The sequence below is a fragment of the Excalfactoria chinensis genome, chromosome 20 (assembly GCF_039878825.1).
Source record: "Excalfactoria chinensis isolate bCotChi1 chromosome 20, bCotChi1.hap2, whole genome shotgun sequence".
NCBI classification, from domain to species: Eukaryota; Metazoa; Chordata; class Aves; order Galliformes; family Phasianidae; genus Excalfactoria; species Excalfactoria chinensis.
Genome location: NC_092844.1, coordinates 1,265,943 through 1,279,350, shown reverse-complemented (window position 1 = coordinate 1,279,350; position 13,408 = coordinate 1,265,943). Strand labels below are relative to the sequence as shown.

Sequence of the window (13,408 nt, the reverse complement as noted above, 5' to 3'; positions counted from 1 at the left end):
TGCACCATCTTGGTCTCTCTTTGCCACAGGGAAACAGGAGGTGTTGGAAGCACGGTGGAATGTATCTGTGACACTTGTCAGCTGTCTCACTCTTAGCAGACAAGGGAAAACACTGTTATCCTGCCTATGTCAAGAGAGAGGGCCTTAACATCAGCCCCATGCATACAGGGGTAGAAGAAATGGTTCACTGAATGTGAGCTAAGCTTGTTGGACAGCACCTACCTGCTTTCTCCATGCAAAAAGTGCAACACCACCACATCTCCACGTTGTTTGTGGCTTTAACATTTTATATAAGGTTACTGTTCAGTACAAACCAAGCTCTTTGGTAGCATACAGGTAAGACGGAAAGAGGCTGCACAGTCCAAAGGCACTTTGCGTTGTCAGGTATCCACCTTAAGGGACTCCTTCCTCCTCTTTGTACATCCCGACAATAACAGGCTGTATTTGGACAGGGAAGGCATATACCACATTGATCATGTATACTTAGAGAAATTAAGGAATTAAATATCAGTGACACAGCATATGTGGATAAAGAAGACTGAAGTTTGCTTGATGCTGTGAAAGATACATCTTTATGTACATATTTATACTGAAACAGAAAAATGCCATACAGAACAAGTCTGGCTGTAGCAGAGTCCTCAAGACAAGGGTTGATAATCTGAACTGAAAGATTTTCGCCTTGTTTTAATTAAGTTATATAGACGAGAAAGTTTCCAGTTAAGATTGCTATGTACTTGTGTGTAGTTTCCCATACGTTGTGCTACAGCCAAATGCTATTCACTTAAGATAGATGTCATATTTATTTGCCTTCATCTTCCTCCTATGGAAGGGCACCAGGAATTGTCATTGCCACGGTGAAGGAGGACAGATGAAGACAGAAATCCTTCCAAAGGGTTCGGCCTGCAGAAGTTCTGCTGTGAACGAGGAGAGCTGGCTGCTTGTATTCCACACCAGCTGTGCAAGGCAAAGCCAGGATATTCACCCAGAGAGCACAGACAAATAAGTGCGCCTGAGACCAGCCGGTCACAATCCTGAGGTAAAAGAAAACACTTATACCGTGTCTTCATTTGCCTTCAGTGTCTGGGGCCCAATGGTGATGCTGCTGTTGGTCACCCTGATCCCGTACCATCCTGCCCAGAATTGGGTATCTTGGCCTCCATGCTGAAACCAGATGTAACGAACTCCAGCTGGGTAATTGCTGAAGGTGTGGGAGATCTGTAGAGACATGAAATTCTGCTTATTTTTTCCTAAATAATCCAGCACTGACATTGAAGGTGGAACAGTTCCTGGTTTAGAGCCCAGGGCTCAGGAAAAGCTCATTCTAAAATAGCTTCTAATAAGGTTAGTTTAGGTATCCTGCCATATTTGACTGAGGATTACAGGGCAGGAGGCTAAATGTAATGTTAAGCTTGGTATGTGGCAGAGGTAACAACAGAAGAGGGAATTCACAGCCACTCAAACCAAGCCAGTCAAACCAGTCAAGGCAAATTAGGGAAAGCAATGGCTGCAATACTTTCACTTACACCCATGCAGTAGTTTTAAAACAAAGCTTTTTGTCATGTAAACAAGAACTGTGCTCCTGCAACTCGGTTACTTAGAAGCTCAAATAAGGACCAGAAACACTTGAAGAAGCCCAGTCAAAATAGCACAGGAGCACAAGCTGAACCTCCATCTTTCAAAGCTTCTTCAACATTGTCAAGCAGGCAGGGCTGGCTTACATTTTGCGTTATGTTAGAGCAGAATAAATAGGGCAACTTGAGACTTAGACAAGATTCTTGCCACAGCGTTGATGTAAAGCTGCCTACTGGAGGGCTGCTGCTTACCTCTCTCCACATGGCGTCACTCCACTGCTCTATGACCACTGGCTCAGGACAGAACTCCTGAAGCACAATGTAGTTTTCAGAAAGCAGCTTCACTCTGAGCTCATAGCGACAACCACAGTCAAATCTGGCAGCGTACCTAGAGAGGAAGGCAGAAATCAAGGGGCCGGGCTATACGCATAGCATTCAGTTTCCCTTACTGTTCAGAAACAGTCTCCAACTGGAACTGAGAAAAGGGATGTCACCCCCATAGCTATGGAGAAGTCCTAAAGCATACAGCCATCCTTTTCTTCACACCATTGCCACCTCATAGCCTGATGAATAAACCAAGGTTTAGCCTATGCTTTTACTCAAGAGCTACAGATCCCAAAGAATTAATTTTATAGCACGTTTTAGAGGCCCAGCTTACACCTAGGCTAGAAATTCTAGTCTTCAGTGCTTGACTCGGTGCTTACCAGTCCTTGACTACGATTTCAGGCCGTTTCTCATCCATCAGCTCATTCCAGTACCCTTCTTTCTTCAGGGTAATCAGCTGAGACTTGAAGCATGGCCTGTAACAGAAACAGAAGCATTCAAAACAACTTCACAGAGCACATCTGACAGCATTGCTTTCCCTACCAGCCTGAATCTCATTGAATGCTCACCTGGACCCTGAGTGCCCACAAGCCCAGATAAAAGGAATCCAATAAGCTGGGTCAAGAAGGGTTTCCTATGTAAGCATGACAGATACTGATTATGGAAAAGCAATTGATCTTCCAGTGTTGACTGCGTTTAGTGCAAGTTGTTTGCATGACAAACACCTCTTGCTTCCAGAGATTTAAGGGCTTTGACTTTGTCAGGTGCCAGACCTCAACTTCTGCCCACCACGTTTGGTAGAAGGATGGAGAAATTCAGCACACGATATGACTCAGTAATTCCTTCAGCAACATGTGGCTCTCTTTCAATTGAAGTGTAATAAGAGTAAGTAATAAGTAATAAGAGAAATAACCCCTATCCCTGGGCTAAGGCTCGTTGTCCTGCCTCACACCTAACCTCAGTGCTCCCGCAGCCAGCAGGAAGGAAGCAGTTCTCCTCCAGTTCCATATTGCATCTCTTACCCAAACGAAGTGACAAAGTATTTGCGGACTTCTGAGTCTGGCAGCTCTTTCCCCAGAGGTCCAGGCAGATCCTCGATCTTCCACTTATCTCCTTCATTCTGATCAAGTTTCCAGTGCTTAAAGCTCTCTAAAAACAGGTATCAAAGATCAGTGTTAGTACTTCAGCTTTCTGCAGTATCTCTGCTTTCCTTAAAGAGATACTTATTAAGAACCGATGCTGGTGGATTTCCAGCTGTGTTCCTCTCGTACTTAAGGGTGACCTTTAGCATCACGCTGTCACTACTTTCAGCGTGGCTGCCAGCAGCTGTGACAGGGCTGGGCACAGCACTACAGATGGGGACAGAGCAGGACAGTGCCCTCCCTGCCCACTGCCACCCCTCAGCTGATGCAGCCCGGGATGCAGTCAGCCTGAAACCAACTGCTGATGCTTTCACTGCCGTATGACATCGTGCAAACCAGCAGCTGGGCCCACTGACTCGCAGGGGTTTAACCCACACAGTATTACTCATCGTTTCCTCGTGGATCTGACTCAGTGCCACAGCCCCAATAATAGCGAGGCACTGCAGGGCAAGTCCTGATTGCTGGGAAATGCCAACCAACCAACCTTCGGCTCGGGGATTTTTGATCAAGTTCCTCTTCAGCTTGCACAGCAGGTAGAACACCTTCCAGTCAGTGATGCTCCTGTCCAAGCTCTGCACGTAGAACCCCTCCCGCTGACATTTACGTTTCCAAAGGGTGGTGAGGTCCACCACGTCGCGCCATTGGGAGCACACCAGCCTGCATGCACGGAGCAAGTCCCGGGCGGGCAGCAGCGACAGCAGCTCCACCAACACGTCCTCGGGGAGGTCACTGATGGTGGCCATGGCTCTGCAGAACCGACGGCAGACGGTGGGTTTCCAGGCAGCAGCTGCAATACGGAGCGATCAGCGGGGCTTGCAGGGCTGAGAACGAAACCAAAAGCAGAGCTGCAGGCTGGGCTGGGGGAGGGGGTGAAACGCTCCGCTCTATCGCAGCCACAGCCCCCACCTGCGCTCCGGACGCGGATGTGAGGCCACGCTTCGTTCTTCCGCAGCGGGCGGGGCGCGGGGCGGAGCGGGGCTGCGGTACCGAGAGCGGCGCAGGGAGCGGAGCAGCGCTGTGCGCGGGGTAGGAGCGATGGGACGGGGTGATGGGGGAGGACAAACAGCCCCGGGTGGGGTTACCCGAGGGGTCGGTCGCGTTTTGCCCTTTAAGATCGCAGCAGGGAGTAAGGAATCCTCGTTGTTTCTCAGGGACTTTTAAATGTTTTCCCTCTGATGGCTGCGGTACAGACAGAGAGCTCTGCTTCTGCTCTCGGGATGCTGCTTCCCTATCGCTTCCCTGCTTGCCCCGCTCGGCCGCGCCGTGTTTCTTGCAGCAGCACGCCGGGATGCTCTGCTTGCTTTGCTCAATGATTCTCTCCCGCAGTTTGGCTCCGTGCGACTCGCTGCAGGTTCGGCTTCCCCGCATCAGCGCACGGCTGAGACAGTGAGCCTCACGGTGTCAGTGAGCCCCGCACGGAGCTCTCTGTGCACTCTCATCTCTCCTCGCTCTGCCCCAAAAACACTCCGAGTGCAGCGCTAATAGCGAGCGCTGCCCATGTAACCGCCCGTAGGAAAAGGAGGATGAACCGAAAAGAACGAAGGTGAGATCCTAAGTGCACAGAGCCTCATGACTAAGGAGATTCAGTGCCAGCCCCGAGGGAAGGAAAGCCTTCCAACAGCCGGCCCTGTGGGCAGCCGAAGCAGAGTGGGGACTGATTCTGCTGACAGAGCGCATCTATTCTTAGGTTAATCGTTATTTGTTTCAAGTTTATTCCAATAGCTGTGTGGATAACTGCATCCCCAAAGGGGAGCACTGCCTGACAGCAGAAATTCGTCTGGTCCTGGATATCCCTCCTCTATGGCCTTGGGACTGAGAAAGCATCAGTGCACAATGGGAACAGTAATGTTCTTAGATGATGTGTGACCACACACAAGGGGAGCACTCCCCATGTGACCAGCAAGGGTCAGAGAAGACCCCCATACAACCTCATGCAAGTGCAGAATGGCAGGAAGGAAGCCAGATGGGGATGGAGCATCATGCTTGCTTAACCCAGCGCATCTGTAGGCACTTATAACCTTAATCTCACATGCTTAGTGATGAGTCAGCAGGGGTCCCGAGGCCCTCAGGTCAGGAATACCCCCCTATGTTATGCTGCACCTGCCTTTCAGATAAACATATTTGTTTTCCCTTTTCTAACGCTTTTGACATCACTGGTAACAGGAGAGCCCCTGTCTGATGGAACACAGTGCTTTACCACTTCTTTCCCTCCCCGCTTAGAAAGCTCTGTCCAGTGTGACCAAGGATGGAGTCCCTCCCTGACGCAGTGCTGATCAGAATCCTGGCTTCCATACCTGCGGTGGATCTGGTGCTGGCGTGCCGCCTGGTCTGCTGCCAATGGAAGAACCTGGTTGATGGAGCTGCTCTTTGGATCCTGAAGTGTCAGCAGGAAGGCTTTGCTGGAGCAGAGTCGGAGGAGAGTGCAGAGAACTGGCAAAACTTCTACTTCTTGAGTAAGAGAAGGAGAAATCTCATCAAGAACCCCTGTGGAGAAGGTGAGAGATAAGCATAAGGCCCAAGCCTTTAGAAAACCGGGCACCTCCAGCCTTTAAAAAATACCTTGGTTGCCATCAGGATGCATTTTCTTTTTGCCCCAGAGACAAATCACTCCATGCACGCAGTCAAACCACATACCGGGCAAGAAGGCCTTCCATCAAAGCAGCCTTTGTGAAGGGCTCTCCATGACATCAGCTTTATGTGAGCCCCTGCAGGAATGTGAATCATGCTTTGCAGAACTGTACTGGTAGGTGACACTTGGGCTTCCAGACCTAAAAGATAAGCCTTCCCCTGCCTCGGGAACTCCTTTGCCCTCAGCTCAGCAGGCATTTCATGCTTCCTTCCTTGCAGTTTGTGTCTTGCTTACTCCAACCCACATCACTGAGCTGTGCACGCTGCACCAACTTGCTGTTGTTTTATGATCTCTGAACTCTATTTGCCATCTGCAGGATGTTTAGATAGAAGCAGCCTCATAACCCAAGCCTCATAACCCAAGCAGCAACAGATACATTTCACACCTCATAGACCAAAGCACAACACAGGCCATCAACACAACGTTTGTGTTTTTCTTGTTTAAAAAGAGAAGTGATTGTTCTGCAAGCTCTTCTCTGGAGCTAAGAGGAGAAAAGCAACATAAGGCCCTTCCTGTGTTGTTGTTTTACCAGAGCTCCACTTAAAACATCTGTGATCCACATACAGAGTTAGCACTGCGGATGGCAATGTCTCTTTCCCAAGCTGCAAAGGGGTCCCTGTGGGAGATGACCAGGTTCTCCAGGCCTATGTGCTTTGACCAAGCAATTCTCTCTTCCATTTGCAGAAGACCTGCAGCACTGGGGAGAGGTTGAGAATGGAGGTGATGGCTGGAAAATTGAAGAGCTCCCTGGGGACTTTGGCAAAGAATTCCCTAGCGAGGAAGTCCACAAATACTTTGTTACGTCTTATGAGTAAGGCTGCCTACTTCTCTTCATCAGGAGAGGGGATCGTTTTGTTTCCTGTAGCCTCAGAGAGGCGGTGGTATCCATTACCTTCTTGTGTTTCAGGTGGTGTCGAAAGTCTCAGGTCATTGACCTTAGAGCTGAGGGCTACTGGGAAGAGCTGATGGATACAACCCAGCCAAAAGTTGTAGTGAAAGACTGGTAAGTAGCAAAGGATGCCCGAGAAGTCCAGCAGAGAGCCTAGAGAGAGCAGGGATGGCATATACCTGAACCAGGCCTTGGAGCTCCAGCTCTCACCTTACTGCATTGCCTTTGGTGTCATTCAAGATGCGAGATAGGGCTTGATCTTGGCTCAAAGAACCCCTGGTAGCCTCACCAGGCTTTAAGCTGTTGGTGCACATGGCAGCCATCTAAAGACCAGGCTCTTTTGGTGATGGGTTGGAGTAAAAGTGTTCATATAGCCAAGACTGCTGCTTGGGTCTCCCTGCAGGTACGCAGGACGCAGCGATGCCGGCTGCCTCTATGAGCTGTGTGTGAAGCTGCTGTCAGAGAACGAGGACGTGTTGGCTGAGTACAAGACTGAGACTATTGCCATCCCACAGGACAATGATGCCAGCTGGACTGAGGTGAGTGACAGCTGTGGTTTCACACAGGTGACACTCGACCTGCACGAACCAAGGAACGTTTTCAAGCAGGGGTTATCCTGGAGGAGGCTCTGTCATGGGTTGTGATTGAGCACAGGAGTTATATGAGAAGTCTTACATAAGACTTGGAAGCTTGCTGAGCCATCACTACAAGTCTGTGGGAGCTGAAAGAGAGAGAGACCCCTCCAGAAGCATTTAATGGCTCCTGAACAGACTGGGGTCAAAGCTTCTCCCAGTAACTTCTTTCTCACATTAACTGTCCTCATTGCTACCCAGGCTTATAGATGTGGATGGGGAGGTTGGGTTGAAGGCCTGGTGAAGGGAAGGATTATGTTCATGGTAGCTTGACACTATTTTGTCTGTCTCAACCTCTAGGTCTCCTACACCTTTTCTGACTATGGTCCTGGGGTCCGCTTTGTCCGCTTCGAGCACGGTGGCCAGGACACACTGTTCTGGAAGGGATGGTATGGCGTACGTGTTACCAACAGCAGCGTGACAGTAGAACCATAGTCAAGCTGAACTGGGACCTGCTTGCCAGAGCTGACTTCCCTCAGGCCATCCCTCGAGCTTTGGGTGGATTCTGCATGGTGCTGCTTCTGGGCTGTAGAGCATATGGCTCAGGTATAAACGTGCTTGGCAGAGACCACCATCCATCTTTCCTTAATGGTACTATGCAAAGAATAGGAACTGACTTACAAAAACACCTTACGCTCAGTCTCACCCTTTGCACTGATGTTCTCTGTCACATGAGATCACCTGGCCCTGGATGGGCATCACCCCAGCTGCCAACTCCCTGCCTCCAGCCCCAGGTGCCTTTGCCTGCCTTACCTGAGTGTGGCTGCTAAGCAGTGCTCTGGATCTCAGTTTTGGGTGGTGATAATGCCAAGCAATGGGGATTGGATCCCCTTGTCCTCCAGTGTTCTCAACATCCACTTGTAGGGGGAAGTGGTAGGAACTGAATTCACTGCGGTATCATGGTGGTCGTGGGTTGATGGTTGGAATTGATGATCTTAGAGGTCTTTTCCAACTTGAATGATTCTATGATTCTCCATTTGGCTCCTAAAAAGCAGCTGAGGGTAATTGCTGGGAGACAGACAAGGATGTAGGGAAACAGAAGCAAATAGAGGAAAGGGGCCCAGGAGCAGAAATAGTGCATCTACCCCTTCCTGGCCTCTGCATGCTTCATGCCAATCTAATACTGCTCTTTGCAGGCAGGAGATTCATGCAATATTCTTCACACAGAAACCTGTCATTACCTCCATTTGATCTCAGTTCTTCCTGCCTGCTATGTCTGCAGGAAGCACATGCCTGCCTTTGCTGGAGATGCTTACCAAGACAGCACTTTGTACATATGCCCACGAGTGCCTCTTGCTGTCACTCAGGGCTGTGAGCCACCATCCTGAACAGGGATATCTAAGTTTACCTGAGCCAAACCTGTCTCCAGCAGCCTTGGGCACAGCCTTCCAAACCACAACCAAGCCAGAGTCCGGGCAAACATAATAAAAGGAGCTGTATGTGGATCTTTGCTTGTGTGCTGAGTATTATTTCTTGTGCTTAGGCATGCTTTTCTCCCTCCAGTGAAGAGCAGCAGCAGGCAGAGATATACTAACACAGGTCATGGGAATTCATGCAAGGCATGGAGAAGGTCCAGGAAGGGTCCTACGACATCCAGCTCTGACCCCCCCAGGTATCTGCAAGTATAGCTCTGCTGTTCTGCTCCAGGAGAGACCAGAACCAGTCAGCACTTTCCATTACCTCACAGTGACACAGTGCAGCTTTATTCAGCACAGCGTTTAGTGCAGCTGACCCCATTTCTAAGTTAATATTCAGCTCACCACCAGAGCCCTGCCCCAAGGCCCTGCTGCGTCCCTAAGGATCAGAGCAGCAAAGGGATCAATATACCAGCTCTGGATGCAATTGTTAAATTGAATCTTTCCTAAGCCATCATGTTACAATCAGGATAAAGCCCAGGATTAAGCTTTCAGATACTGCGTCCCTTGTAAATACAGGGTAGGGCCACAGTCCCCACTTCAGGCTTATCTAGGCTGAAGCACTCGATGTACACAGCTCTCTTACAAGAAATGCAGCTGTCAGGGGCTTTCCCTTCCCTGATGCTGACACTGAGTTTTAGAGGCAGCCTGACTGTCCTGACCTTCAGGTTTCAATAGATGCTTCCCAAGACACCCCATGTCTTGCAGTTTCATTACAGCAAACAGCTCTGCTGCAGAGTCTCTGCAGAACTGCCACTGACTCCTTGCATGCAGTTGCAAGGCAAGTAAGGAAAGTGAGTGCTGGTGTACCTGGAAAACAATCTCACTTGTTCCATCCACTGCAAATATTTTACTCTTAATGCCTATTGATCAAACACCAGAAGTGTGAATGCACTGAAATCTGCACTGTGTTCATCCATCCAAGACTGAACAGAGCACAGGAGCTGAATGGCCTCTCAACACAGCACAGACTTCATGGGAATTACGACCAGGCCCTTCCATAGGACTAAACAAAGTGCAACTGTTTCAAAGCAGTTTAGCTGCATTAATGCTTTCTGCCACTAAAGGGCTCCATCACACGTAGCTTCAGTGACCAAAGGAGGGTTTTTGATGCTGTCTGTTGTGCCAACCCCAGCTGCTGCACGGTAACTTTAGGGATGAACAATGCAGACATACAAAATACCATACAAAAAAAGATATCTGTACAGAAATTATTCACACTCCCATCAGTCGGTATTTAGGAAGCCAAAGAGGAAAATAATAACACACAGAAGTATCTCCCTCCATTTCTGAACACAGGAAACCAGAGCTCGGAGCTTTTGGCAACCAAGATGAATGAACACACCTCCAACCCTGGCTGTTTTACTGCTCAGAGGTGTGAAGGGAAGCCCCAATCACAGCACTGCACACAGGCTTTCCTGCTGTCAGCATTTGACATCCTGGCTAGCCCGATGCCCCTTGTTGTCAGTCATTCTCTATCCCACAAAGCCCACCGCAGCCAGTCCTGGCTGTAAATACCATTATACTTAACAATGGTGGCTGTTTTTCTTCTTCCAAAATAGCTTCTGCAGTTGGTGTCTTGCAGAGGAACAGAAAAGAACAAGGCAGGGCCCTGGCAAGGAAGCACTAACATACATCTCTTGTCAAGTCTAATTGAATTTTTCTATAAGAAGCATCTATTATTACCCACCTGGGGAGGCTGTGGACAGATGGAGGAGTATGCTCCCCCACCAGGCAATCAAAGTTGTTTGAAGATGAGGGGAGGAGAAGAGAAACAACTCCCTGTTGCTTGCAGCCCAGCTGTTCTAGCCAGTTTGAAAGGGAGGATAATTTAGGAGACTGATTCCTCCTAAATCAAATACTCTGTAGAGGCTGAGAACCCCTCTTGAAGGCCAGGATAGTGGAGCACAGAGCTTGGAGCTGAGGCAGAGATGAGTACAAACCCAAATGGGTGCCAGCAGCCTTGCATTTGACCCACGAGGCTGTCAAGAAGCTCCAATAACCAATAACTACTGAGCTGGTGAACAAACATCCCCATGGCTCACAGCTCTGCCTGCAGCCCAGATACAGCCATAGGATGAGAAGGAACGGCCTTGAGTTGCACTGCTACATGCAACAGCTGCACAAGAGCTGAGCTCTGTGCACAGCAGCCTGGAAGGAAAACGTGCCCAGATAAATCAAAACAGTGTAAGGAAGGTACATGGTTAAGGTTGTTGTGTAAGGAGGAGATGGCACAGAAACATGAAATACAGCCTGGTAGAGCCACACAAGCACACAAGCAGAGCCATGGTGACAGCAGAGGGCACTCAGGCTGCAGGCAGAGAGCTGGGAGCCAGCCCGACCTCAGCGGCTGCTTTGCAAGCAGGAGATATTCAGAGTAACTGCAAGTGTTTGGCTCTGCCTTGCACTCATACTTATCTCTAATCACTACACTGTACCTCTTCTTGCCTCAGCAGTGGAATGAGCTGCAGGACTGTCTGCATTCCCATCTACACTGTGCTCAGACACTTTGCTGCCTTGCTTGCACGCAAAGTTCAACAGCCCTCCCTAAGAAGATGGGAGTCCCAGCTGTATTACACGTGCCCTTGGCTAACCTCCCTTGCAGGCACTTAGAGCAGCCCATCTGGAGCTGCCACCAGTGCAAATCCATTAACTGCAGTGCAATCAGCATTCCCAGAAGGACAGAGAATCAGCTCTGAGCCCACCGGCCTGCAGAAAGCAGCTCGTGTGAAGCTGCTTTTGGTGAGGAAGAGGGATGGTGTCAGAGCTCTGTTACTTGCAGCCCTTCCAAAAGGTCCTGGAGTCAAGCGGAGCCGTTTCCACCTCGCCACACACCGTGCAGCTCCTTCCATTAATATTGACACACGAAGCATTGCAAAACGAAGCAGATAAAATCCCGATCCAGATATGAGTAACAACTTCACATTTCTTTTTTTTTTTTGCAAATTAAACCTAATCTTGTGTTGACTCTGCTGTACAAGGAGAAATAATGAAGCAGATTAAGACGAGATCTTGTTCACTCTTGCTGAACAAAAGCCAATTAATTGCCAGCAGGATTATTGTGAATTCTCTCTTGTCTTACACAAATACAATCAGATACAGCCTAGGTGCTGCTGGAGCAGCCCTGCTTATTGGAGTGATAACTCTGCCTGGACAGAGGAACACACTGCAAAGGCTCAATGAAACCACGCAGGGTTCTGCCTTGCTGTTTTCCCCAGTGATTCTTGCCAACATGCAAAGGATGGAGATGCATTAAAAATGAACAGCCACAAACAGCCCTCACACCCATAGACCCACAACATGTAGCCTTGCCTACTCCAAACCCTCTTCTGACTACAGGAGAGCTTCCCCTACCTGTATATCACTGGATGGAATCATCCAGTCCTTGCCCAGAGCATTTCAGCTACAATAGCTTTCCTCTTTCTGCAAGTCCTTTTCTTAGACTTTCAGTGCATCAGAATATTTCATTTCCATCAGCCAAGCCAAATCCTCTCAGCTATTTGACTGGCACACAGCAGAGCCTCCTTCCACCTGTCTGTCTGTCATGACAACAAGCAGGGAGATCAATCTTGCCTGCTCCCATCTGGCTTATTCCCAATATGAAACCAACCATGTTTCATAACCATGAAGAACTTGGGTTAATGGGCATGGTGTCGATGGCTGGACTTGGTGAACCTGGAGGTCTATTCCAGCCTTAAGGCTTCTATAATTCTATGAGCAGAGAATGTGCCAGGTTGGACCTGGATGGTCTTTGAGGTCCCTTCCAACTCAAGCCATTCTTTGATCACAAAAACTGTTGGCAGGGAGAAGCAAATCCTAGTTCAAGTTGGGTAGGAGCAAAAGCCAAACCAGCATGGCTGTAAAGGGGGAATGGCAGCGTTCAGCTCAGCTCACCTCCACCCTTCCTCACCAGCCCACAGCAACAGGAGGAGTTCCCCCTCATCCTACCTGGGGGGGGATCCCATAACAACAAGAAATAAAAGCCACAGAGTGAATTTGTGGATGATTTACTTGGAGAAAATACTTATTTTCATACCAAGTTAAATATATATATATATATATATATATATATATAAAATTAAACTCTGTCAAAGCCTGCAGCAATGGCACTGACAGACAAAAATGACTTAGAGGAAAAGAAATGCACATGGAAAGTGATTTTCTTTGCCTGCATTGCCAGGGGAATTAAATCTTGGTGTTGTTTTTTTTTTTTTCCCCCCGTCACCACCAAGTGGAATAATCCAATATATTAAAGCTAATGTGCTTCTTGTATTTATTGCTGTGTATTTGACCTAACAGAGTTTTATTTCTACATTAAGAATAAAACCATTCTGGAAGGCAAGCTGCAAAGCTCTAGATCAATTACTACCTTCTCCAACAGCTGAAAAATGAGTTATTTCTTGTAAAAGGAAAAAAAGCAGAAAATAATAATAAAAACAAAAAACCTCCACTCCCTTGTGCAACGAGTTCTGCACTGCAGATCTGGTGGAGTTAGGTAATATTGAGTTTGGTTTCTAAGTAACATTATAAAGAAGAATAAATACATGAGGCAGCAGCAAGCCCATGGTGTGTGATCCATCCTATGCAGTGCAGAGCTCTCCCCCTCAGTGAGGACCAGGGCTCTGCAGCATGCACAGCTTCCAGCCCAGTGCTTGCCCTAGGGGACCGTGTCCAATTCAAGCATGTCCAGCAGTAACAGGATGAGTAATAACTGTACAAAGCAGCTCTTGTTGGTAAACAAACAATAACTGCAGGCACCAAGCCAAGAAACGGCACTGAAGTGTAGAGAATACCAGGTGGAAGCTG

At 48.5% G+C, this 13,408-nt stretch overlaps 2 protein-coding genes across 4 annotated transcripts; one reads left to right on the top strand and one right to left on the bottom strand.

Moving 5' to 3' along the window:
• Positions 1 to 272: 272 nt before the first annotated feature.
• LOC140261050 (F-box only protein 6-like) lies at positions 273 to 3,780 on the bottom strand. Its single transcript, XM_072354034.1, has 5 exons — positions 3,522 to 3,780; positions 2,918 to 3,044; positions 2,276 to 2,371; positions 1,824 to 1,959; positions 273 to 1,215 (listed from the first exon to the last, which is right to left on the bottom strand). Exons 1-5 carry the CDS (start codon positions 3,778 to 3,780, stop codon positions 1,051 to 1,053), a joined length of 783 nt encoding a protein of 260 aa, XP_072210135.1. The 3' UTR covers positions 273 to 1,050.
• Positions 3,694 to 8,637, top strand: LOC140261051 (F-box only protein 2-like). Of its 3 annotated transcripts, XM_072354036.1 has the most exons (7): positions 3,996 to 4,063; positions 4,364 to 4,580; positions 5,258 to 5,532; positions 6,351 to 6,477; positions 6,574 to 6,669; positions 6,959 to 7,094; positions 7,488 to 8,637. In XM_072354036.1, exons 3-7 carry the CDS (start codon positions 5,283 to 5,285, stop codon positions 7,620 to 7,622), a joined length of 744 nt encoding a protein of 247 aa, XP_072210137.1. In that variant the 5' UTR covers positions 3,996 to 4,063; positions 4,364 to 4,580; positions 5,258 to 5,282; the 3' UTR covers positions 7,623 to 8,637. The 3 variants fall into 3 exon arrangements, with proteins under 3 accessions (XP_072210138.1, XP_072210136.1, XP_072210137.1); XM_072354037.1 differs by lacking the exons at positions 3,996 to 4,063; positions 4,364 to 4,580 and adding an exon at positions 3,694 to 3,805; XM_072354035.1 differs by lacking the exon at positions 4,364 to 4,580 and having other exon boundaries at positions 3,987 to 4,063.
• The last annotated feature ends 4,771 nt before the right edge of the window (positions 8,638 to 13,408 follow it).